Source organism: Mirounga angustirostris, unplaced genomic scaffold (genome assembly GCF_029215605.1).
Source record: "Mirounga angustirostris isolate CCGP_5_RB_7025 unplaced genomic scaffold, mMirAng1.0.hap1 SCAF_2, whole genome shotgun sequence".
Taxonomy (NCBI): domain Eukaryota; kingdom Metazoa; phylum Chordata; class Mammalia; order Carnivora; family Phocidae; genus Mirounga; species Mirounga angustirostris.
In genome coordinates this window covers 166397855-166422484 of record NW_026991710.1, presented here as the reverse complement: position 1 = coordinate 166422484, position 24630 = coordinate 166397855, and the positions used below count along the sequence as shown (strand labels likewise).

General features: G+C 36.5%; 1 protein-coding gene across 1 annotated transcript in view; it reads left to right on the top strand.

The window, feature by feature from the left end:
* The window catches only part of LOC123840618 (A disintegrin and metallopeptidase domain 3-like), a 130987-nt gene that overhangs the window by 96187 nt on the left and 10170 nt on the right, over positions 1-24630 (top strand). Inside the window, exons 17-18 of the mRNA XM_064583833.1 lie at positions 8644-8730; positions 10397-10511. Of these exons, the coding sequence (XP_064439903.1) occupies positions 8644-8730; positions 10397-10511 (202 nt within the window). The remainder of the gene's footprint in view (positions 1-8643; positions 8731-10396; positions 10512-24630) is intronic.

Here is a 24630-nt window from a genome sequence, read left to right as displayed (position 1 = left end):
CTTTTGGTTTCTATTTCATTGATTTCTGCTCTGATCTTTATGATTTCTCTTCTCCCGCTGGGTTTAGGCTTTATTTGCTGTTCTTTCTCCAGCTCCTTTAGGTGTAGGGTTTGGTTGTGTATTTGAGACCTTTCTTGTTTCTTGAGAAAGGCTTGTGTTGCTATATACTTTCCTCTTAGAACTGCCTTAGCTGCATCCCAAAGACTTTGAACAGTTGTGTTTTCATTTCCATTTGTGTCCATGAATTTTTTAAATTCTTCTTTAATTTCCTGGTTGACCCATTCACTCTTTAGTAGGATGCTCTTTAGCCTCCATGTATTTGAGTTCTTTCTGACTTTCCTCTTGTGATTGAGTTCTAGTTTCAAAGCATTGTGGTCTGAAAATATGTGGGGTATGACCCCAGTCTTTTGGTACTGGTTGAGACCTGATTTGTGACCTAGAATGTGATCTATTGTGGAGAATGTTCCATGGGCACTAGGGAAAAATGTGTATTCTGTTGCTTTGTGATGGAATGTTCTGAATATATCTGTGAAGTCCATTTGGTCCAGTGTGTCATTTAAAGTCTTTATTTCCTTGTTGATCTTTTGCTTAGATGATCTATCCATTTCAGTGAGGGGGCGTTAAAGTCCCCCACTATTATTGTATTGTTGTCAATGTGTTTCTTTGCTTTTGTTATTAATTGGCTTGTATAATTGGCTGCTCCCATATTAGGGGCATATGTATTTATAATTGTTAGATCTTCTTGTTGGACAGACCCTTTAAGTAGGATATAGTGTCCTTCCTCATCTCTTATTACAATCTTTGCTTTAAAATCTAATTTGTCTGATATAAAATGTGCCACACCAGCTTTTTTTTGGTGTCTGTTAGTATGGTAAATTGTTTTCCACCCCCTCACTTTCAATCTGGGGGTGCCTTTGGGTCTAAAATGAGTCTCTTGCAGACAGCTTATTGATGGGTCTTGTTTTTTTTAATCCAATCTGATACTCTGTGTCTTTTGATTGGGGCATTTAGCCCGTTGACATTCAGGGTAACTATTGAAAGATATGAATTTAGTGCCATTGTATTGCCTGTAAGGTGACTGTTACTGTATATTGTCCGAGTTCCTTTCTGGTCTATGTTACTTTAAGGCTCTCTCTTTGCTTAGAGGACCCCTTTCAATATTTCTTGTAGGGCTGGTTTCATCTTTGTAAATTCCTTTAGTTTTTGTTTGTCCTGGAAGCTTTTTATCTCTCCCTCTATTTTGAAAGACAGCCTAGCTGGATATAGTATTCTTGGCTGCATATTTTTCTCATTTAGTGCTCCTAATATATCATGCTAGTCCTTTCTGGCCTGCCAGGTCTCTGTGGATAGGTCTTTTGCCAGTCTAATGTTTCCACCATTGTAGGTTACATATCTCTTCTCCTGAGCTGCTTTTCGGATTTTCTCTTTGACTCTATGACTCGTAAGTTTTACTATTAGATGTCGGAGTGTTGACCTATTTTTATTGATTCTGAGGGAGGTTCTCTGTGCATCCTGGATTTTGATGCCTGTTTCCTTCCCCAAATTAGGGAAGTTCTCTGCTGTAATTTGCTCCATTATACCTTTTGGCCCTCTCTCTCTTTCTTCTTCTTCTGGGATCCCAATTATTCTAATGTTGTTTCGTCTTATGGTATCGCTTATCTCTCGAATTCTGCCCTCGTGATCCAGTAGTTGTTTATCTCTCTTTTTCTTAGCTTCTTTATTTTCCATCATTTGGTCTTCTATATCACTAATTCTCTCTTATGCCTCATTTATCCTAGCAGTTAGAGCTTCCATTTTGATTGCACCCCATTAATAATAGCCTTTTTGATTTCGACTTGGTTAGATTTTAGTTCTTTTTTATCTCCCAAAAGTGTTTCTCTAATAATTTCCATGCTTTTTTTCAAGCCCAGCTAGTATCTTTAAAATCATCATTCTGAACTCTAGATCTGACATCTTACTAATGTCCATACTGATTAGATCCCTGGCAATTGGTACTGCCTCTTGTTCTTTTTGTTGAGGTGATTTTTTCCATCTTGTCATTTTGTCCAGAGGAGAATAGATGAATGAGAGAACAAAATGCTAACAGGGTAACCATGTCCCCAGAAAATAGACACTAAACAAATCAGAAAAGACCTGAAACCAAGGGAAAAGAAAAGGAAAGAAAGAAAAAAGAAAAAAGAAAGAAAAAGATAAAAACAAAAAAACAAAAACAAGACAAAACAAAGAAAACAGAATGTGATCAAATATGATCAGGCTGGTGCATAGATCAGTGCCACACTAGATTTTGGGCATATTTTGGTCTGTTAGAAGAAAGTGCCTCCCAAAATTTTAAAGAAAGAAAAACTTATATATGTACAAAAATAAGTCTTGATACGATGAAGGGATGGAATATGACTGTAAAGATGAAAATTATAAAATATTTTTAAAAGGAATTGATGATAAGAAGTTAGTTGAAAAAAGAAAAGAGGATTAAAAAAAAAAGGGAGAGAATGTGATCAGGCAGGAGACTAGAAGAAAGCCATACACTAGAGATTTAGTGCATATTTTGATCTGTTAGAAGAATCTGTTTCCCAAAATTTTAAAGAGAGAAGAAATATATATATATATATATATTCCAAAAATAAGGGTAACTCCTCTGACTCTAAAAATGAAAAATAAAAAAGATTTTTTAAAAAAAGGGATTGATAAGATGTTGGTTGCAAAGGGAAAAAGAAAAATTCAAAAAAAATAGACCATTAAAAAAAATACTAGCTTTGAAAAACTAAGGAATCATCTGGAAAAAGCCATGAATTCTATGTGCAGTATTCCCCTAGCGCTGAAGTTCTGCCATTCTCATTGATCGGTAAACTTGGTCTTGGCTGGCAGTTCTTGCTGATCTTCTGGGGGAGAGGCCTGTTGCTGTGGTTACCAAATGTCTTTGCAGGAGGCGGATTTGCCCAGCCCTTGCTGGATCCGGGCTAAGTAATCTGCTCCATTTGCTCTCAGGAGCTTTTGTTCCCTGAAAGCTTTTGGTACAGCTTTGGAGGCTGAGAGTGAAAATGGTGGCCTCCCAATCTCTGCCCTGGAGGAGCGGAGAACTTGGGGGCCCCACTCTTCAGTGTGCCCCCAGGGAAACGCAGTCAATCACTCCTGTCTCCCTGGTCTCTGGCTGCACTCTGTGCTCACCTGGCCTGTGACCAAGCATTTCTATCTCTGGTACCCGACCCCGTGTGGAGTCTCCAAACCCAGCAGATACCTGTGGTGCATTCCCACGCCACTCCTCCTGGGCTAGGAAGGGGAGTCTCTCCGGATCTGGCACTTGTTGCATCCCTGCTGGAGGAGCAGTGGCCCGACTGTGCCATGGATCACAGTTTATTGCAACCCTGAGCTGAGAGCTCACTCCTCGGCTCCATCTCTGCAGCTGGCTTCCTGCTCCAATTCCTGGGAGCTCTGCCACACTCAGGAACCCCTGGTCTTCCTGTGACCCCGTGGGTCCTGAGACCACACTGTCCCAGAGAGGGTTCCACCCTCCACTTAGCCACTGGAGTGATGTCCCTCAGCAGAGCAGACTTCTAAAAGTTCTGATTTTGTGCTCTGTGGCTCTATCACTTGCCAGAAGCAGCCGATGGAGGCCCTCTGCCCTGCCCTCTATCTTCCTGAATATTGCCTCAGATTCACTTCTCCGCACGTCCTACCTTCCAGAAAGTGGTTGCTTTTCTGTTCAGAGAGTTGTTGCTATTCTTTTCTTCAATCTCCTGTTGAGTTCATAGGTGTTCAGAGTGGTTTGATCCCTATCTAGCTGAATTCCTGGGACCAGACGAAATCCAGGTCTCCTACTCCTCCGCCATCTGGCTCCTCCCCCTTCAATGTAATTTTAAAGAAGAAAATGGAAACTAGAAATTCATAATACTAAATATCAAGACTTACTGTAAAGTTAAAGTAATTAAACTATTGCAGTATTGGTATCAGGATAGATAAACTGACCTCTGGACTAAAATAGAAAATAGTATTTCAGAGGAATTACAGATCAAAATGTTTTAATAAAGAGCTCAAAGAAAATCTAATGCCAGGTACACTCAAAGATTTCTTTAATGCTACAAAATCAGTTACATATAAAGGAAAATAATGATAAATGTATTATGTGATGATTAAAAATGATTAAATAGAGATTGAGGTTCCAGAAGGATGCACCAGACATACTTTTCTACTATGTACGGTTAAAAAAACAATTTTATATGTAAAGCAAACATAAGAAGATTTTAAAAGCTGAAGAGAGAAAGGCAGACTAGTCAGGGACTTAAGAACCCAAGGTACTACATAGCAATGAGTTCCCTTTTAGTTTTGCTTCATATATCCCAAGCCTGGTGTCAGAAAAGCTAGCAATTCAAAAATGCCAAATGGAACAGACAAAATGAAGTCATCAAGGAAAGCCTGACTTCTTTAGTGAAAGGAGCAATCTAGCAAACAGTACACTTTTGAATAAAAACTGTTCTACTCCAACCAAACACAGAAAAAATGTGGTCATACCTTCTCTCTCACAGGGTGGTATGAGCAGAGGCCCAGCAGTGTCTGTCCTTCCTTATTCCTTGTAGTAATGAGGAGCCCTTCTCATCTCAGGTATTAGTGGACTCTATACTTCCAACCTTACTTGGCAATAATGAGGCAATATCCCTTGTCTTCCCTCTAGAGTTCTAACAGGAACTGTTAAAACAGGTTTAAACAGGATTCAGAATCTCATAACATAAAATTCAAAATATCTAGGTTTCAATCAAAATCACTCTTCATACCCAGAACCAGGAAAATCTCAATTTGAAAGAGAACAAAACAAAACAAAACACTGACACCAAGATAACACCAAGATGATACCAGTATACTTCAAAGAATATAAGCAGCCATCATTAGCATATTTTAAGAGCAATTACAAGCATGCTTGAAACTACTAATGAAACAATAGAAAGTACATCTGAAACTAATGATGTACTATATGTTGGCTAAGAGCATTTAATATAAAAAAGAGAAAGAAATGATAGAAAGTTCCAGCATACAGAGAGAAGACATAAAAATGAACCAAGTGGAAATTTTAGAAATAAAAAAATATAATAATATATAAAACTCAGTGATAGGCTCAGGAGCAGAATGGAGGGGATGGGTAAAGAATCAGTAAAGCTGAAGAGAGAACCATAGAAAGCACCCAATCTGAATAACAGAAAGTTGACTGAAAAACAATGAATAGAACCTTAGGGACCTGTGAGATTATAAGAAAAGATATAATATCCATGACATTCTCATTCTAGAAGAATAGGAGAAAGAATTTAAGGATGGAAAAGTATTTGAGGAAATAATACCTGGGAAGTTTTCAGATTTGCCAAAAAGCATAAGCCTAAAAATGCAAGAAGCTGAAAGAATATCATATAGGATGAAACCAGTAAAATTCACAGTAGGATACAGCATAATTAAATTAATGAAAATTAAGACAAAGAATCTTAAAAAAAGTAGTGAGAGTGGAACAACATCTTACCTATAGGGAAAATACAATTATACTGACAACAATTGAAATAAAACCATATGAGGACTAGGCATACAAATGCCACAGAAGATTGCCATGCTGGTTTGTCTCACTACCCTGTATTACAGATCACCCATCTCTCCATCAGTGATTCTCTGCCTGGGAAAGTCTGATCATTAGCCTATGCCCAACTGGCCAATGTCACCATGGAGGGAGAACAAAGAAAGGCATGAGAAAGGAAGGAAAGGAAAGGAAATGGAAGAGAAGAGAAGGGGAGGAAGAAAGGAAGAAAGGGAGGGAGGGAGGGAGGAAGGAAGGAAGTAAGTGAGGAAGCGAGGGAGCGAGGGAGGGAGGGAGATTGACTTTTCCTACTTGGTACAGTAGGAGCTTTAAGTTGGCATGACATTTTACTCCTACATTATTTTTAATTAAAAAAAAAACTGACAGCCTTTTCCATGTGACAAGGATTTGTCAAATGACAGTCTTCATTTGGGAATTAGCTAATTAGGTCAAGGTACTTCCAGTAGTTTAATTGGATAGCGACTCTCCTAGAGGAGAGACCACTTGAAAAGCCCAAATTCTATAGTCATCATTAATTCAATTGCTTTAGGAAACAAAATACCTTCAGAAATTTTCTCCCTTGGGATAAAAGTGTTGTGTTGACTGCATTGTGTAAGTGAGAGAAAGGAGAGGTGAGTAGTGAATATGAGAGCTAACTACTTCTGTGGTTTTGTGGACACTTCCATGGATAATTCCACAGTTTAGCTCCCCCACCGCCCAACCTGCCCTTTTGGCTCTTCTTCCTCTGCTTTTCCTTATTATTCTGAGGCTGCAGATCCTCCAGAGCATTGTGAGGCTGATGCACCAGTCTCTGTCCTTTACCATTGTATTTGATGTGGTTGCTTCCTCACTTCATTTTATCCATCAGTGGCCTTCATTTTATTTTGAAATCCCAGGAAGTTCTTAAATCTCTCTAATTGCTTTGTTCCGATTCTCCTTTACTCACATTAATTAGGAAAAGGGGAGCAATTTTGAGTGCCATGTCTGTGAATTTGAATTGGAATTATTCTGTAGTTATTTTAAAAATTCATCAGATATACTTTATTTTCATTGTTACTCTACATTGTTCAGTTGATTTCAGAGTGGTTGGAAAGGAAAGATGTCTTTACCTTACTCTCATTAACTGTGGGTCTTTTGTAAAAATTATCTTGATAAGAAGAGAAAGAGGGAGAGAGGGGAGACTTTATATCTTATTTATAACATGATTAAAAGTATGTCTCTGTTATTAATCATAATAAAATTTTAAATAAAACACATGTATTTAATACTGTAATATACTGGCGAAAAGTATACTGCATGGAGATAAGCATTATTCCAACAATGCAAGTTTGCTTAATATTAGATGTGATAGAAAGCTTTTTGATTTTTTTTTTAATTTACAAGACAGAACAGGAGAATAGTTTATTGAAGTGATTTCTAGCTCACTTAGATAGGGTAGGGAAGATAAACACATCTCAGCACATTCATTTTAAACTTGAAGAGGGGTATGTTTGGGGCATTTAATTGTCCAAAATTAGATAAGCTAATCATTGAATAAATAAAATTAACTGCTTTTTTCTTACTCATACCTGGGCCTATAAGAAAATATGCTTACATAATCCAAACATTTCTCTTTAGGAAATATGTGTTTACTTATATATATAGTTTTTTTCTTTGAAACGTGATGTGATTGCTTCTGGGACGCTATTTGTGTCTCTTGTTCAAAGAAGGAAGTCTTGTAGATTAGTTTATATTCAAAACATCATCCCAACCATTTCCCAGGGCTAAGTACTTTTATGGTGTCTCTTGCTTTTGCTGTCATTACAAAAGAGTCAGCTACAAATTGATCTGTTTACTTGAAAGAAACTGTATCAGAAACATGGGTCTTAACTTTTCCTGGATTATTTTTCCCCTAAAGACAACCCAGTGAAATATGACTAGTTTATTATTGCCTCATGACAATGTTTAAGGAGAACTAGAATGAAGATGGTTTTGTGGACAGGTAATGCTGATTTGTCCAACACTTTGTTATTCTTGCTGGCTTCATCAGAGCACTTGTAGTTAATGAACAAGATGATATTCTTTCCTTTATGATGATAATTGGTTAATGGTGATAGAAAATAATGATTTTTAAGACTATTCATCATATAGTGGATATTCTATCAGATAACCTGAGAAAAGCCAGCAGATAATCTTAGAAAATACCCCAAATATATTGAGATTAAATTAAAATTTGGATAGGGGAATAAGCACTTAAAGTCTACACAAAAATGAAGTAAATAAACAACTAAAACAGTACCTTGTATTAGTGAGCATTTACTATGTGCCAAACATCACTTTTATCCCTTTATGTCTTAACAAATTGCTTCATCCTTATAGCCTACTTTTTTTATAACTTATAGTTTAAAAAAATTTGGGTATCAATTGCTATTCCAAATTCAAAGATGGATAAGCTGAGGCATGGAGGGATTAAATAATTTACACTAGGGTCACCCTGCTAATGTGAAAGAGAAGATATATTATCATTAATGTTGGAAATAAATATAAAAATGACAGAAACACTGATATTTAGCATTGATCAATAAATATGTGGCTCTGTGACCAAAATAGTTCTTGTACTGAATATTGGGTCTGTCGGTAACTTATGCATGACCTTAAAAGAGTACATTTATTTTTAGCAAATATAAAATGAGGATAAAAACATCTTCACAGGTTCAATCTGAGTATATATTATAAAAATGCATAGAAAATGCAAAGACAGATCCTAGCTCATTACAAATGGTCAGTACAAGTTGACTATATTTGTTCTTATGCCAATTAGTACCAATAAACTCACTGCTGTGCTCCCTCATGGGGAAAAAATAGTATCTCATTCTCAGAATTTTATATGTGGTAGTGTAATAACATGCCATTTGGACTCCCAACTTCTTTTAATAGAAGGAGCAGATGTCATGAAATCCAGATTCATCTGGTGTGTATGCATGTGTGTGTGTGTGTGTGTGTATATGGGAGTGTGTATTTGTATCTATCTTGTGCATCTAATTTTTGTACCAAGTACAATTGCTCAACTCTTGACTTTACATTTAAATTTTTTGTTGTTGACTGTTTTAACATTTTAGTATTGTTTCCGTGGAAACTGCCAAGAAACCAGTAACTACCCAAATAGACCAAATTGTCAGTCAGAAAAAAATTGCAGTGGACATGGGGTATGTAATATTTCCTCTAATTTTACATATAGTGTTTAAAATCCATGTCAGTAACTTTTTCCAGGATAATAATAAGGTTCAGAATTATTTGTTGTGGAAATTTCTTTTAGAAACTTACAGTTAAATAAGAAAAGTGGATTCCATTATAGATACATATGATTTATGTGTTCAGATCATTATAGGCCTCATGAGCTAATAAACTTTGAACTTTGTACAAAAGTGCAGTATGCAACATACTCCAGTATGAAATTTTGGTGATGGGTTTACTGAAGATTACAAATGTATGTTTATATATGCTTATATAAATTTTGCTTATAATTGAATGTGTATATACTGATATGTTTAAACACAATATATTTATATTACACATATTACTTATAATCTTTTTGTGAGAGCAGAATTTCTTGTCCATTCAGATCTCTTTTGTCCTTTAATAGCTTCAGTTTATTTCCATGTGTGTCTCTTCCATACTATATTTGAAAACTCATTTACCAATGGACTTTTAGATAATGTCAAATTTTTACTTAACTAATGTAAATAATGGTGTAATGGATGTTGTTGTACATTCACCTTTGCACAATTACCTGATTTCTTAAATTGTTAGCAATGAAATGTGATGGGTCAAATTTATGCACCATTTAAATTTTCACAAATACTATGTTTTTTAGAAATATTTTACCAGTTTTTGCTCTCACCTATCATGAATGAAAATGTGCATTTTCTCAAATTCTAGCCAGACTAGCTTCTTAGTTTTTAAAATTTCTTCTCACATGCTGAATCTATTGTTAATTTGCATTTAGTTAAGAAATAAAGATACAGTTCTTAAGCATGTATGTATCCTTATATTTGCCATTTACATTTCTATTTGTCCATCCATTGTGAAATGATCTACCAGGGTGTAGAAATTTTGTAAATTTTTCCAAGTTTGCATTTGGCTTTAACTTTGTGGCTAGTGTCTCCTGCCATATTGATGCTTCATATTTTATATAATAATCCAGGAAAAAAGTGACCTACCTGCATGATTTGTATCAAAATTTTCTTCCAAATCACTTTCATGTCCTACATTAGCGGTTTCTTTTCTGTTTTTTTTTTTTCCTTTCTTATGTAGTTTAAATTTAATTTCTGTATCAGTCTATGTCTAGATTCTCTATTCTGGTTCTGACCCTTTTGACTCATCCACCAGATCACATTTATAGATATTTTCTAGCCTTCCTATTTCTAGCAAAATACATTTTGGTATCTGTGTCTGGTTAAGAAAGCTTTTTCCTTTACATTTTCCCCCCATTTTTTGTAAAAGTTGGCTCTTATCACAGGCATTTTTTTAAATCTAGCACAATTCATAATATGTCAACTCTCATTATTTTATAATTTCTAGCTTCATAATTTCTATGCCTTTTTAGAATAAGGCATTTTCATTGTATCAGAATGCTATTATTATTTAAAATAAGAGACAAATAAGAAGTATCTATGACATTGAACAGATATTGCAAAGACATTTATTATATTACATTTTATTGTAAAAATTATTTTCCACATTAAAGTAAAAACTGTATATATGAAGTGATCATATTTTAATAACTTACATTGGCTAGCAGTCACAAATAATGCATTTAATTTTTACATTGTACCTAAAATGTTCTAATTTTTTGTTTGGTTTTGGTTTTAGGTTTGCAATAATTTGCTTAATTGTCACTGTGATGTTGGATATTCTCCTCCAGACTGTGAACCAACACCATCATCACCAGGAGGAAGTTATGATGATGGGTTTTGGTATCCAGAGAGTTAGTATCTAGATCAGTGTGCTTCAGTAGAGCTTTCTGTACTTATAGAAATGGTCTTCACTGACTATGTGGCTGTTGATCACCTGACATGTCAATAGTGCAACTAAAGAACTAAAATTTCCATTTTATTTTACTTTATTTAATTTAAATTTAAGTAGCCATTTGTGGCTAGTGGCAACTATATTAAACAGTACAGATCTAGATCATACTGTCAATCAAAATTTTGTATATGCTTTTAGTTCCAATCAAGAAGCGAACATGCTAATAGACCTCCCTTTATTTTTAACCATGGTTCCCAAAACATTTCTGTTTATACAGCAGAGTTTTATAGATAAGTATGGTTTAATTACAGAATAGGTGATAGTTTTACTATATACTCCGTATATTCCAAGGATGTTAACTATTGTAATGTGCTAGTTGCATCTTTCAAATGACCATACTATTGAAAGGTAAAAGTAACAAAATCTGTAACCACAGCATATGGATAATAGATGGTATGAAACATTTTTAAATTTATTTGGTGAACAGTCATGAACATTTGTTCATGTTCTTCATAGCATATTCATTTGTTCTAAATACTATAATGTAAAAATCCCATAAGAATATAATTCCATTAATGTCTTTCCATCTTTTGTGCTTTTGTAATTATGCATATATGTTTATATAAACCTGACAATACATTATTATGTTTGCCTTAAACAGCCAATGGAAAGTTAAAGATTTTTTAATATAAATATTTCCATTTACCCATCCATTTACTGTTTTCAAGGACTTTTCAACTCTTCCAGCAAATTCCTATTTCCATGTGGGTCATTTTCTTTCTCACTGAAAAACTTCCTTAAAAAAAAAAAAAAATATATATATATGTATACACACACACACACACATCTTGTGGTGACCAATTATTTTCAGCTTTTGTCTTTAAAATATTTTTATAAAATGTCTCAAATAGTGAAGTAGAATTCTTCATTGATAATTTTTACTTTCAGCAGTTCAAAGATGTAATTCAATTGTATCCTTAGTCTCATTTTAGGTCTTTCTCTATTTTGAATTTATTTTTGGGTATGGTGTCAGAAAGTGGTCCATTATCATTCCTCTGCATGTTGCTGTCCAGTACTTCCGACACCATTTGTTGAAGAGACTGTTTTTTTTTTTTTTTTGAATAGATATTCTTTCCTGCTTTGTCGAAGATTAGTTGACCATAGAGTTGTGGGTCCTTTTCTGGGTTCTCTATTCTGTTCCTTGATCTCTGTGTCTGTTTTTGTGCCAGTACCATACTGTCTTGATGATGACAGCTTTGTAATAGAGCTTGAGGTCCGGAATTGTGATACCTCCAGGTTTGCTTTTCTTTTTCAAGTTTGCTTTGGCTATTTAGGGTCTTTTGTGGTTCCATACAGGTTCTAGGATTGTTTGTTCTAGCTCTGTGAAAAATCCTGTTGGTATTTTGATAGGGATTGCATTAAATGTGTAGATTGTTTTGGGTAGTATAGACATTTTAACAATATTTGTTATTCCAATCCATGAGCATGGGATGCTTTTCCATTTGTGTCCTCTTCAATTTCTTTCATCAGTGTTCTATAGTTTTCAGAGTATAGGTCTTTCACCTCTTTGGTTAGGTTTATTCCTAGGTATCTTATTGTTTTCGGTGTGATTGTAAATGGGTCAGTTCCTTGATCTCTATCTGATTCTTCATTATTGGTATATAGGAATGCAACAGAATTCTGTATGTTGATTTTATATCCTGCAATTTTGCTGAATTCCTGTATCAGTTCCAGCAATTTTTGGGTGGAGTCTTTTGGGTTTTCTACATAGAGTATCATGTTGTCTGCAAATAGTGCAAGTTTGACTTCTTCCTGGGCTATTTGGATGCCTTTTATATCTTTTTGTTCTCTGATTGCTGAGTCTAAGACTTCTAGTATTATATTAAATAAGAATGGTGAAAGTGGACATAGTTCTTATTCCTGACCATAGAGGAAAAGCTCTAAGTTATTCCCCATTGGGGATAATATTAGCTGTGTGTCTTTTGTTTTTGGCCTTTATGATGTTGAGATATGTTCCATCTATCCCCACTTTGTTGAGGAATTTTAACAAGAATGGATGCTGTACTTTGTCAAATGCTTTTTCTGAATCTATTGAGAGGATCATATGGTTCTTATCTTTTCTTTTATTAGTGTGGCATATCATGTTCATCGATTTGCAAATAATGAACCACCTTGCAGCTCAGAAATAAATCTCACTTTATTGTAGTGAATAATTCATTTAATATATTGTTGAATTCAATTTGCTAGTATCTTCTTGAGAATTTTTGCATCCATGTTCATCAGAGATATTGGCCTGTAATTTTCCCCTTTAGTGGAGTCTTTGGTTTTGGAATCAAGGTAACGCTGGCCTTGTAGAATGAGTTTGAAAAATTTCCTTCCATTTCTATTTTTTGGAACAGTTTGAGAAGTATAGGTATTAATTCTTCTTTAAATGTCTGGTAGAATTTCCCTGGAAGCCATTTGGCCCTGGACTTCTGTTTGTTGGAAGATTTTTGATTACTGCTTCAATTTTTTTGCTAAGGGTCTGTTCAATTTTCTGTGTTTTTTTTCCCCTGTTTTAGTTTTAGCAGTTTGTGTTTCTAGGAATTTACCCATTATTTCTTCCAGATTCCCCTTTTATTGGCATATAATTTTTCATAATATTCCTTTATAATTGTTTACCTTTCTGTGGTGGTCATTGTGATCTCTCTTTTCTCATTTGTGATTTTATTTATTTGGGTCCTTTCTCTCTTCTTTTTGATATGTCTGGTGAGGGGTTTATCAATTAATTCCTTCAAAGAAACAACTCTTAATTTTTGTCAACTGTTCTACCTTTTTTTTCTATGTCATTTATTTTTGTTCCAATCCTTATTATTTCCCTTTCACTTCTGACTTTAGGCTTCATTTGTTGTTCTTTTCTAGCTCATTTGGGTGTGGTTAGGTTGTGTCTATGAGACTTTTCTTGCTTCTTGAGGTAGGCCTGTATTGCTATATACTCCCCTCTTAGGACTGCCTTGGTTGCATCCCAAAGGTTCTGGACTATGGTGTTTTCATTTCCATTTGCTTCCATGTGTTTTTTTAATTCTACTTTAATTTCCTGGTTCACCCATTCATTCTTCAGTAGGATGTTCTTTAATCTCCACGTATTTGTGGTCTTTCCTAATTTTTTCTTGTGGTTGACTTCAAGTTTCATAGTGAGTGATCTGAAAATATGCACGGTTGATCTCAGTCTTTTTGTACTTATTGAGGGCTGATTTATGACACAGTATGTGATCTATTCTAGAGAATGTCCTATGTACACTTGAAAAGAATGTGTATTCTGTTGCTTTAGGATGAAATGCTCTGAATATATCTGTTAAGTCCATCTGGTCCACTGTATTATTTAAAGCCATTTTTTTCTTTTTTGATTATCTGTTTAGATGATCTGCCCATTGCTGTATGTGGGTTGTTAAAATCGCCTATATTATTGTATATTATCAATGAGTTCCTCTATGTTTGTTACTATTTTATGTATTTTGGTGCTCCCAAATTGGGGGCATAAATATTTATGATTCTTAGATCTCCTTGTTTTCCATAGAGTGTCCTTCTTCATCTCTTGTTTAAGTCTTTGATTTAAAATCTAGTTTGTCTGATTTAAGTATGGTAACTCCGGCTTTCTTTTGATGCTATTAGCATGATAGATGGTGCTCCATCCTCTCACTTTCAATCTACAGTTGTCTTTAGGTCTAAAATGAGTCTCTTGTAGGCAGCGTATAGATGGGTCTTGTTTTGTTATCCATTCTGCTACCCTGTGTCTTTTGAGTGGAGCATATAGTTAATTTACATTCAGAGTGATTATTGATAGATATGTATTTAGTGTAATGGTATTACCTGTAAAGTTGTTGTTTCTGAAGATTTTCTCTGTTCCTTTCTAGTCTTTGTTGCTGTTGGTCTTTCTTTCCCACCTTTTAACATTTCTTGCAGGGCTGGTTTAGTGGTCACAAACTCCTTTAGTTTTTGTTTGTCTGGAAAACTCTTTATCTCTCCCTCTATTCTGAATGACCCTTGCTGGATAGAATATTCTTGGCTTCATGTTTTTCTCATTCAGCACATTGAGTATATCTGCTACTTTCTTTGGTTTGCCAGTTTCTGTGGAGAAATCTGCTGCTAACCAGATTTGCCTTCCCTGGTAGGTCAGAGATTTCTTTTCCCTGGTTGCTTTCAGGATTCTTTCCTTATCTCTGTATTTTACAAATTTTGCCAAGATATGTCTTGGTGTTGGCTGTCTTTTGTTGATTTTGATGTGAGTTCTCTGTGTCTCCTGGATTTGGATGTCTGTTTCTTTCCCCAGATTAAGGAAGTTTTCGGATATAATCTTCTCAAATAAACCTTCTGCCCTTTTTTCTCCCTCTCTTCTTCTGGGACTCCTATGATATGAATGTTATTAAGCTTTATAGAGTCACTGAGTTCCCTAAGTCTACATTTGTGATACAATATTTTTCTTTCCCTCTTCTTTTTGCCTTCATTATTTTTCATAATTTTATCTTCTGTATCACTTATTCATTCCTCTATTTCTTCCATCCTTGTGGTCATTACATCCAGTTGGTTTTGCATCTTGGTGATAGCATTTTTTATTTCGGCCTGACCAGTTTTTAGGTCTTTTATCTTTATGGTAAAGGTCTCTCTATTTTTTTCTATGCTTTTTCTCAAGTCCAGCTAGTATCTAATGTTTGTTGTTTTAAATTCTGGTTCAGGCATATTACTTATATCTATTTTCATTAGATCCCTGGCCATGACCTTTTCTTGTTCTTTCTTTTGGTATGAATTCTCCGTTTTGGTGTTTTTGTCTATGACTTTGTCTTTTGTGTGTTAGGAAAGCCTGTGTGTAATTGTATGTATTTCTACTAGAGCTGAAGCTTTGTAGCACTCTGTGATCAGTAGACCTGGTGTATGTATGTGTGGGTGGTTGTGTTGGTCTTCTGGAGGAGGGGCCCACTACTACTCTGGCTCTCAATCACACTTTCCCTAGTAAAAAAGGCACCTGAAGAGCACAGTGGGGCATGGCTTGGTGCACACAGCTCAAGCCTCCACTGTGTGTGCTGTGCTACTAGCTGAAGTCTATCTGTGCTGATGGGAAGGGTGAAAAATGGCATCTGCCTGCTCTCTTTCCTGGAGAGGGGAGTTTGTGCCTGCTGTTGTTCAGGAAGCCCCCACAGAAGAGTGAACTATCTCCCCTCTTTGCCCCAGGCTTACATCAGATCCTTGCCTTCACCCTGTCTGTGTCCCAGCCATCTGCCCAGTGCTCCTGTGTTTTATATCAGGCACACAGCTGGGTTTCAAAACTCCATATTTAAGGACATGGTGTGGCGCGGACCCACACTGATCCTCTGGGGGAGGGTTTCACTGCACCGTGGCTGATATTGGTTTGTCCTAGAAAAGCAGTCACATGACAGTGCAGGGGCTCAGATTTTATAGTAAAGTGTAGCAAAAAACGGCCATCGAGGTTAGCTGCCCTCAGCAGGCATCTCTGCCCCTATGCTAATGGACGGGGCAGATCAATGGCACCTGCCATCTTTCTTGTCCCCTGAGAGGCTCTGCTGCCCCTCCCAAATACACTCCAACTGTGTCTCCCAGTGTGACCTAGGAGATCCTCAGAGCAGCTGTCTGCTCCCAGGCCTCTGCCCTCCTTCTCCACAGGAGCACTGTTACCTCACCAGGCTCAACCCTGGTGATGATTCAGACTTCTAAAACTTTAGACTTTTGGCTCCATTGACTTGTAAAAATTTCTGATAATCAGCCCCTCTTGTTTTCCCAGTCAATGGTTTCAGGGAAGTGTTTTTCTTGTGCAATCCCCTGCATGCTGCTTTATCTCTCTCTCTCTCTCTCTCATCTCCATGATCAGGACTCCCTCTGCTCCACAGCACCCATGATTCTTTTCTCCCCCAGATCACATCTCTGCACCTCCTAACTTCCATGATGGGGCCTCTTTTCTCCCTCTAGTTGTGCAGTTCTTTCTCTCAGTCCTCAGATCAATTTCCTGGGTGTTTAGAATTATTTGGTAATTATCTAGCTGAGTTCAAGGGAGGAGGGAAGCATAAAGTCCTCCAACTACTCTGCCATCTAAACTCCTCCCTCTATTTGATATTTTTCTTTCTACTTTCTTGCCTTATGTTATAAATGTCTCTCTTAGAACAGTTTTTGCTGTGTCCCAAAGGTTTTGAACCGGTGTGTTTTCATATTCATTTGTTTCTATGTTGTACTTTTTGATATCTTGTTTTATTTCTGATTGTTCCCTTTATGATTACATAGTGTCCTCCTTTGTTTCTTGATATAGTCTTTGTTTAAAGTTTATTTTGTCTTATATATTGCATTGCTGCCATAGCTTTCTTTTCACATCCATTTGCATGTTCAACGTTTCTCTACCTCTAGCTTTCAATCTGCAGGTGTCTTTAGGTCTGAAACAAATCTCTTATAGGCAACACACAGATGGGTATTTTTTTTAAATTATTCATTCTATCACCTATATCTTTTGATTAGAGCATTTAGTCCATTTAAATTAAAAGTAATTATTGATAGATAGCGCCATTTTAGTACTTGTTTTGTTTTTGTTTCTGAGGATTTTGTCTGATACTTTCTTGTCTTTCTTTCTGTCTTTCATGGTTTGCTGGTTACCTTTAGTGATATATTTGGATTTCTTTCTCTTTATTCTTTGCATATATATTAATGGTTTTTGACTTGTCATTACCATTAGGTTTATATATAACATCTTCTGCATTATAGCGATCTATATTATGTTCATGGTTATTTAAGTTTGAACCCATTCTTACTCTTCTCCTCCCCATGTTTTAGGTATATGGTGTCATATTTCACATTCTTTAGTTTGTGAGTTCTTTGGCTGATTTCTTTTAAAAATTTATTTATTTTAGAGAGAGAAAGAGAGAGAGCAGGGGAAAGGGAGATGGAGAGGGAGAGAATCCCAAGCAGACTCTGCACTGAGAGCAGAGCCTGATGCGGGGCTCGATCTTATGACTCTGAGATCATGACCTGAGCTGAAACCAAGAGTTGGATATGGCTGATTTTTTTTAATAGAAATATTCATTTTTACTACTTTTGTGTTTCCTACCTTCATACTGTCATTTTTGGTCTTTTCTTTTCACCCAGAGAGTCCCTTTTAATACTTTTTGCAAGGCTTGTTTAGTGGTCATGAACTTCTTTAGTTTTTGTTTGTCTGGGAAACTCTTTCTCCTTCTGTTCTGAATGATAGCCTTGATGGATAGAGTATTCTTGGCTGCAGGTTTTTCCTATTGAGCACTTTGAATATATCATCCCACTCTTTTCTGGTTTGGAAAGTTTCTGCTGAAAGTACTGCTGAGATAGCCTTATGGTATATATATATATATATTTTAAAGATTATTTATTTATTTATTTATTTGAGAGAGAGAGAGAATGAGATGAGAACACATGAGAGGGGATAGGGTCAGAGGGCAAAGCAGACTCCCTGCTGAGCAGGGATCCCGATGCGGGACTCGATCCAGGGACTCCAGGATCATGACCTGAGCCGAAGGCAGTCGCTTAACCAACTGAGCCACCCAGGCGCCCACCTTATGGTATATTTTTGTATGTAGCTTTCTTCTTTTGTCTTGCTGTTGTTAGTATTTTTTTTAAATCAGTATATTTTTTCAATTTAATTACAATATGCCTTGTTGTGGGTCTACTTTTGTTGATTTTATTGGGGGTCTTCTGTACCTCCTGGATCTGGATATCTGTTTTCTTCCCCAGATTAGGGAAGTTTTCAGCTATTATTTCTTCAAATAAATTCTCTACCCATTTTTCTCTCTCTCCTTCTGGGACTCCTATAGTACGAATGTTATTACATTTGACGAAGTCACAAAGTCACTGAATTTCTGGTCTATTCTAGTTTTGTATAATTCTTTTTTTGTTTTTAACTTTTTTGTTCAGCTTGATTACCCTCCATTACTGTCTTCTAGGTCATTAATTTGTTCCTCCACTTGTTCCAGCCTGCTGTTCATTCCAATAACTGCGTTTCTAATTTCATTTATTGAGCCTTTTATCTGTGCTATGTTACTTCTTATCTCTCTGTTAATGGTCTCGCTGATGTCCTCCACTCTTTTCTTAGGTCCATTGAGTATCCTTATGATTGTGGTTTTAAATTCTCCATCAGGCATGTTACTTATATCTGTTTTGCTTAGATCTCCAGCTATACCTTGTCCTGTTCTTTCATCTGGCACAAATTCCTCTGTCTTCTCATGTTGTCTAATTCTCTGTGCCTGTTTCTGTGTGTTAGGAATGTCAGCTATGTCTCCTGTTCTTGAAGGTAAGGGCTTTATGAAGAAGAGGTCTTGTAATGCCCTGAAATTTAGTGTCTCCTTGTTCTTCAGGGCCTGGCACTTCTAGGAGTATCTCCAATGTGTGCTGCATGTGTTCTGCCAGCCACTTTTATCCTTCTGGACAGTCATCTGCAGAAACTCTCTTTGCCTGTTGTGGGCAGTGTTTGGTCCCTGGCCTGAATGTGACACATTTTAACTAGGTGTGCTCTGGTCTGCTTGTGAAATGAGACCTGTCACTGCCACTGATGGAACAGAGGTCTTGCAAAACTCCTGGATCAGGAGACAAGCTGTTGACAGGGGTTTGGCTGATCTTCTGAGGAAAGAGGCCACTGTGCTTGGACTGAGGCAAGTATGAGTGGGAAGGGAATTTCTTCAGGATCATAAGAAAGTGGGGCTTTGTATAAGCCAGTTAGGTAACAAGTGTTGGTGCTGGTTCTGCACATGGCCCCGTGTTTATGCTGAGGGATGGGGAGGGAAATGGTATATGCCAGTTCTATTATTCCCAGAAGGGCCTCTCTGTTAATGATGCCTCTCTGGAAAATGCTCAGAGATGAGCAACTAAGCTTCCCACTGTGTGCCCCAGGCATTCTTCAGATCACTGTTTCCATTTTGTATGTCTGTGGGCTGTTTGCCCTGCCTTCTCTCCAAGATCAGCCCCAATGCCTCTGGACTCTCCCAGAGCTAAACATCCTGACCTTTAAAACTATAGGCTTTAAGTCCTGCTGGTTGCAAGAACTCATGAAATTCAGGCCTTCTCACTTTTCAAGCCAATTACTATGGAAATTCAGTTTCCCTGTGTGCCCCACTGTGTGCTAGTCTCTCTCGTACCCTTCTCCTGAACTGTGGCTCCCCCCACCCACCACAATGGCCTTGATCCATTTCTCTCTGAAGTTGAATCTCCATATTTCCTACCTTCTTTAATGTGGCCTCTTCACTACCTTTAGTTGTGGAGTTTGTTCTATCTACAGATCAATTTCTGGGGTATTTAGGATGATTTGATAGTTATCTAGTTGTATTGTGGGATGATGCAAGCCTAGGATCTTCCCACACTGCTGCCATCTCCTGCAATCTCAAAATTAAAAACTTTTGTGCTGCAAATGATACAACAAGAAAGTGAAAGGCAAACTACAGAATGGGAGAACATATTTGCAGATCTTATATCTCATATAGGGCTTGTATTCAGAATATATAAAGAACACAAATTCATAATAAAAAGACAACTCAAATAAAATTAGGAAAGACTTAAATAAACACACCTCCATAGAAGATATATAAATGGCCATAAGCCCATGAAAAGATGGTAAACATTCTAGGAAAATGAAAATTAAAACCACAATGAGATACTACTTCACATTCATTAGTATGATCATAATGAAAAATACAGGCAACATTTGTTAATGTGGATGTGAAGAAATTGAGATCTCCTTGGTGCTCTTTTTCCAGCACTGCTCCAACTCTGGTATCTCCTTTCCATTCTCAATCCAATAATCAGCTGTATAATTAGCTTTAGGCTAATATATAAGATATATAGATCTTATCTTTCTCACCAAGAACTGCTGGGAATCTCCCTCTTAACACTTCTGCTGTCTCTAATCTACAGAGCATCTTTCTTGTCAGTGCCACACCCTGCAGAGACTAGCCTTTTCAACTGTTGTGAATTCTTTCCTCTGCCTTCTTCACTCGGTGGGAATGCTGTACTTTGCCTAGGACTTCAATTCTCTGTGTTGAGATCAGCAAATTGTATATAGGTAGAATTGGATTTTCATAAAATCTATGCCATGTTTTCTTTCCTTCAGATAAAGTTTTGCATTTCCTATTGACTTCCAGAAATCATTTCTTTCATGTCTTTTGTCCTGTTTTATAATTTTATCATACAGGACTAGTTTGGCACCATTTAATGAAAACATTTTATCTTGACCAAAGTGGAAGCCTTATTTTCTTCCTTAGAATAATAGATATTGCCCAATTAATCCAGTAATGATTAGTCCAATTTTTAAAATCAGCCTTTGGAGTAATTAAGCACATAAGGAAGCTCCACTTCTAATGTGATATAATTTTTAGTTAAGGTGAATTGATGGAGAGTTGATCTTCTCTAATGGATGAAACAAGGAAGGAGAACTTGAAAAGTATTGAGTTCTACCATAGTGTAAGCCTGCTACATATTTGCTTAATTTCAATATTTTTGAATATTTTGCCAATTTTCTATAATACATGAAACGTCCTGAGTCACTTTTTTGGGGTAAACCACTTCTTATAGCATAATTGGATTGTGTCTGCATTTTAAAGTTAATGAGTTTTTGTTTTGGAGGGCATTAAATTCATTTGTGTTTCATATCCTCATGGTTGTTTTGGTGGCAATTCTGATTCATTAATTTAGTTTATAGTATTTTAGTTGTCTGGCTTATTTCTTTTGACTAATTAAATTGAGGGTTCATTGATTTTCCCAATTTCCCCTAATGCTTTCATAACACTTAGGGGAATATCTATTTTCTAATTAATATAGTCAAAATTAAAACAATATCACCTTATGCAGGTAATATGGAAATTTAACCTAGTTTATTATTATTGTTTTCTTAAGAGTGAAATACTTAAAGGGGATTAAAGTACACTTGATGAATACTAATGTATAGAATTATTGAATTGTTATATTGTACACTTGAAAGTAATTTAACACTGTAAATATACTTCAATAAAAAAAGGAAATTAAAATAAAATTTAAAAAGAACAAAAAATTTTAAAAATAAAAGTAAGTGCTAGTTATGGTAAAAACTTATTATATCATTTTTTAAAATTTATTTTATTTTATTTTGTTATGTTAGTTACCATACAATAAATTATTAGATTTTGATGTAGTGATCCACGATATATTGCTTTCATATAACACCCAGTGCTCCATGCAGTACATGCCCTCCTTAATACCCATCACCAGGCTAACCCATCCCCCCACCCCCCTCCCTTCTAACACCCTCAGTTTGTTTCTCAGGGTCCATAGTCTCTCACTGTTCATCTCCCCCTCCAATTTCTCCCCCTTCATTTTTCCCTTCCTTATATTCGTTATGTTCTACAAATAAGTGAAACCATATGATAATTGACTTTCTCTGCTTCACTTATTTCACTTAGCATAATCTCCAGTCTCATCCATGTTGATGTAAAAGTTGGGTATTCATCCTTTCTGATGGCTGAGTAATATTCCATTGTATATATGGACCACACCTTCTTTATCCATTCGTCTGTTGAAGGGCATCTCAACTCTTTCCATGATTTGGCTATTGCGGACATTGCTGCTATGAACATTTGGGTGCATATGGCCCTTCTTTTCACTACATCTGTGTCTTTGGGGTAAATACCCAGTAATGCAATTGCTGGGTCATAGGGTACCTCTATTTTTAATTTTTTGAAGCACCTCCACACTGTTTTCCAAAGTGGCTCTACCAACTTGCATTCCCACCAACAGTGCAAGAGGGTTCCCCTTTCTCCACAACCTCTCCAACATTTGTTGTTTCTTGCTTTGTCAATTTTTGCCATTCTAACTGGTGTAAGGTGGTATCTCAATGTGGTTTTGATTTGAATTTCCCTGATGGCTAATGATGATGAACATTTTTTCATGTGTCTGTTAGCCATTTGTATGTCTTCTACCCCATTTTTGACTTGATTATTTGTTTTCTGGGTGTTGAATTTGAGAGTTCTTTATAGATCTTGGAAATCAGACCTTTGCTTGTAGTGTCATTTGCAAATATCTTCTCCCATTCTGTGGGTTGCCTCTTTGTTTTGTTGACTGTTTCCTTTGCTGTGCAGAAGCTTTTTATCTTGATGAAGTCCCAAAAGTTCATTTTTGCTTTCGTTTCACTAGCCTTTGGAGATGTATCTTGAAAGAAGTTACTGTGGCCGATGTCAAAGATCTTACTGCCTATGTTCTCCTCTAGGATTTTGATGGATTCCTGTCTCACATTGAGGTCTTTCATCTATTTTGAGTTTATCTTTGTGTATGGTGTTAGAGAATCGTTGAGTTTCATTCTCTAGATAGCAGTCCAATTTCTCCAGCGCCATTATTGAGGAGACTGTCTTTTTTCCATTGCATATTTTTTCCTGCTTTGTCAAAGATTTTTTGACCATAGAGTTTAGGGTCCATATCTGGGCTCTCTATTCTGTTCCATTGGTCTATATGTCTGTGTTTGTGCCAGTACCATGCTGTCTTGGTGATCACGGCTTTGTAATATAGCTTGAAATCGGGCAACGTGATGTCCCCAGCTTTGTTTTTCTTTTTCAACATTTCCTTGGTGATTCAGTGTCTTTCCTGATTCTATACAAATTTTGGGATTATTTGTGCCAGCACTTTGAAAAGTGTCATTGTAACTTTGATTGGGATGACACTGAAGGTATAGATTGCTCTGGGTAGCATAGACTTTTTAACAATGTTTATTCTTCCAATCCATGAGCATGGAATGTTTTTCTGTCTTTTTGTGTCTTCTACAATTTCTTTCATGAGTGTTCTGTAGTTCCTAGAGTATAGATCCTTTACCTCTTTGGTTAGGTTTATTCCAAGGTATCTTATGGTTTTTGGTGCTATTGTAAATGGAATCATTACTCTAATTTGTTTTTCTACAGTTGCATAATTATTGTATAAGAAAGCAACTGATTTCTGTGCATTGATTTTGAATCCTGCCACATTACTGAATTGTTGTATCAGTTCTAGTAATTTGGGGGTAGAGTCTTTTGGATTTTCCACATAAAGTATCATGTCATCTGTGAAGACAGTTTGACTTTTTTTAAAATTATCATTCTTTTAAAAAATTTTTTTATTGTTATGTTAATCACCATACATTACATCATTAGTTTTAGATGTAGTGTTCCATATTCATGGTTTGTGCATAACACCCGGTGCTCCAGGCAGAACGTGCCCTCTTTAATACCCATCACCTGGCTAACCCATCCTCCCACCGCCCTCCCCTCTAGAACCCTCAGTTTGTTTTTCAGAGTCCATTGTCTCTCACAGTTTGTCTCCGCCTCCGATTTCCCCACTTCATTCTTCCCCTCCTGCTATCTTCTTCTTCATTTTTATTTTTTTTCTTAACATATATTGCCTTATTTGTTTCAGAGGTACAGATTGGTGATTCAACAGTCTTGCACAATTCACAGCACTTACTAGAGCACGTACCCTGCCAGTGTCTATCACCCAGTCACCCCATCCTTTCCACCACACACCACTCCAGCAACCCTCAGTTTGTTTCCTGAGATTAAGAATTCCTCATATCAGTGAGGTCATATGATACATGTCTTTCTCTGTTTGACTTATTTCGCTCAGCATAATACTCTCCAGTTCCATCCACGTTGTTGCAAATGGCAAGATCTCCTTCCTTTTGATGGCTGCATAATATTCCATTGTATATATGGACCACATCTTCTTTGTCCATTCATCTGTTTATGGACATCTTGGTGCTTTCCACAGTTTGGGTATTGTGGACATTGCTGCTATAAACATGGGGTGCATGTACCACATCGGATCCCTACATTTGTATCTTTGGGGTAAATAGCCAGTAGTGCAATTGCTGGATCATATGGTACTCTATTTTCAACTTTTTGAGGAACCTCCATATTGTTTTCCAGAGTGGCTGCACCAGCTTGCATTCCCACCAACAGAGTAGGAGGGTTCCCCTTTCTCTGCATCCCCGTCAACATCTGTCATTTCCTGACTTGTTAATTTTAGCCATTCTGACTGGTGTAAGGTGATATCTCATTGAAGTTTTGATTTGGATTTCCTTGATGCCGAGCAAT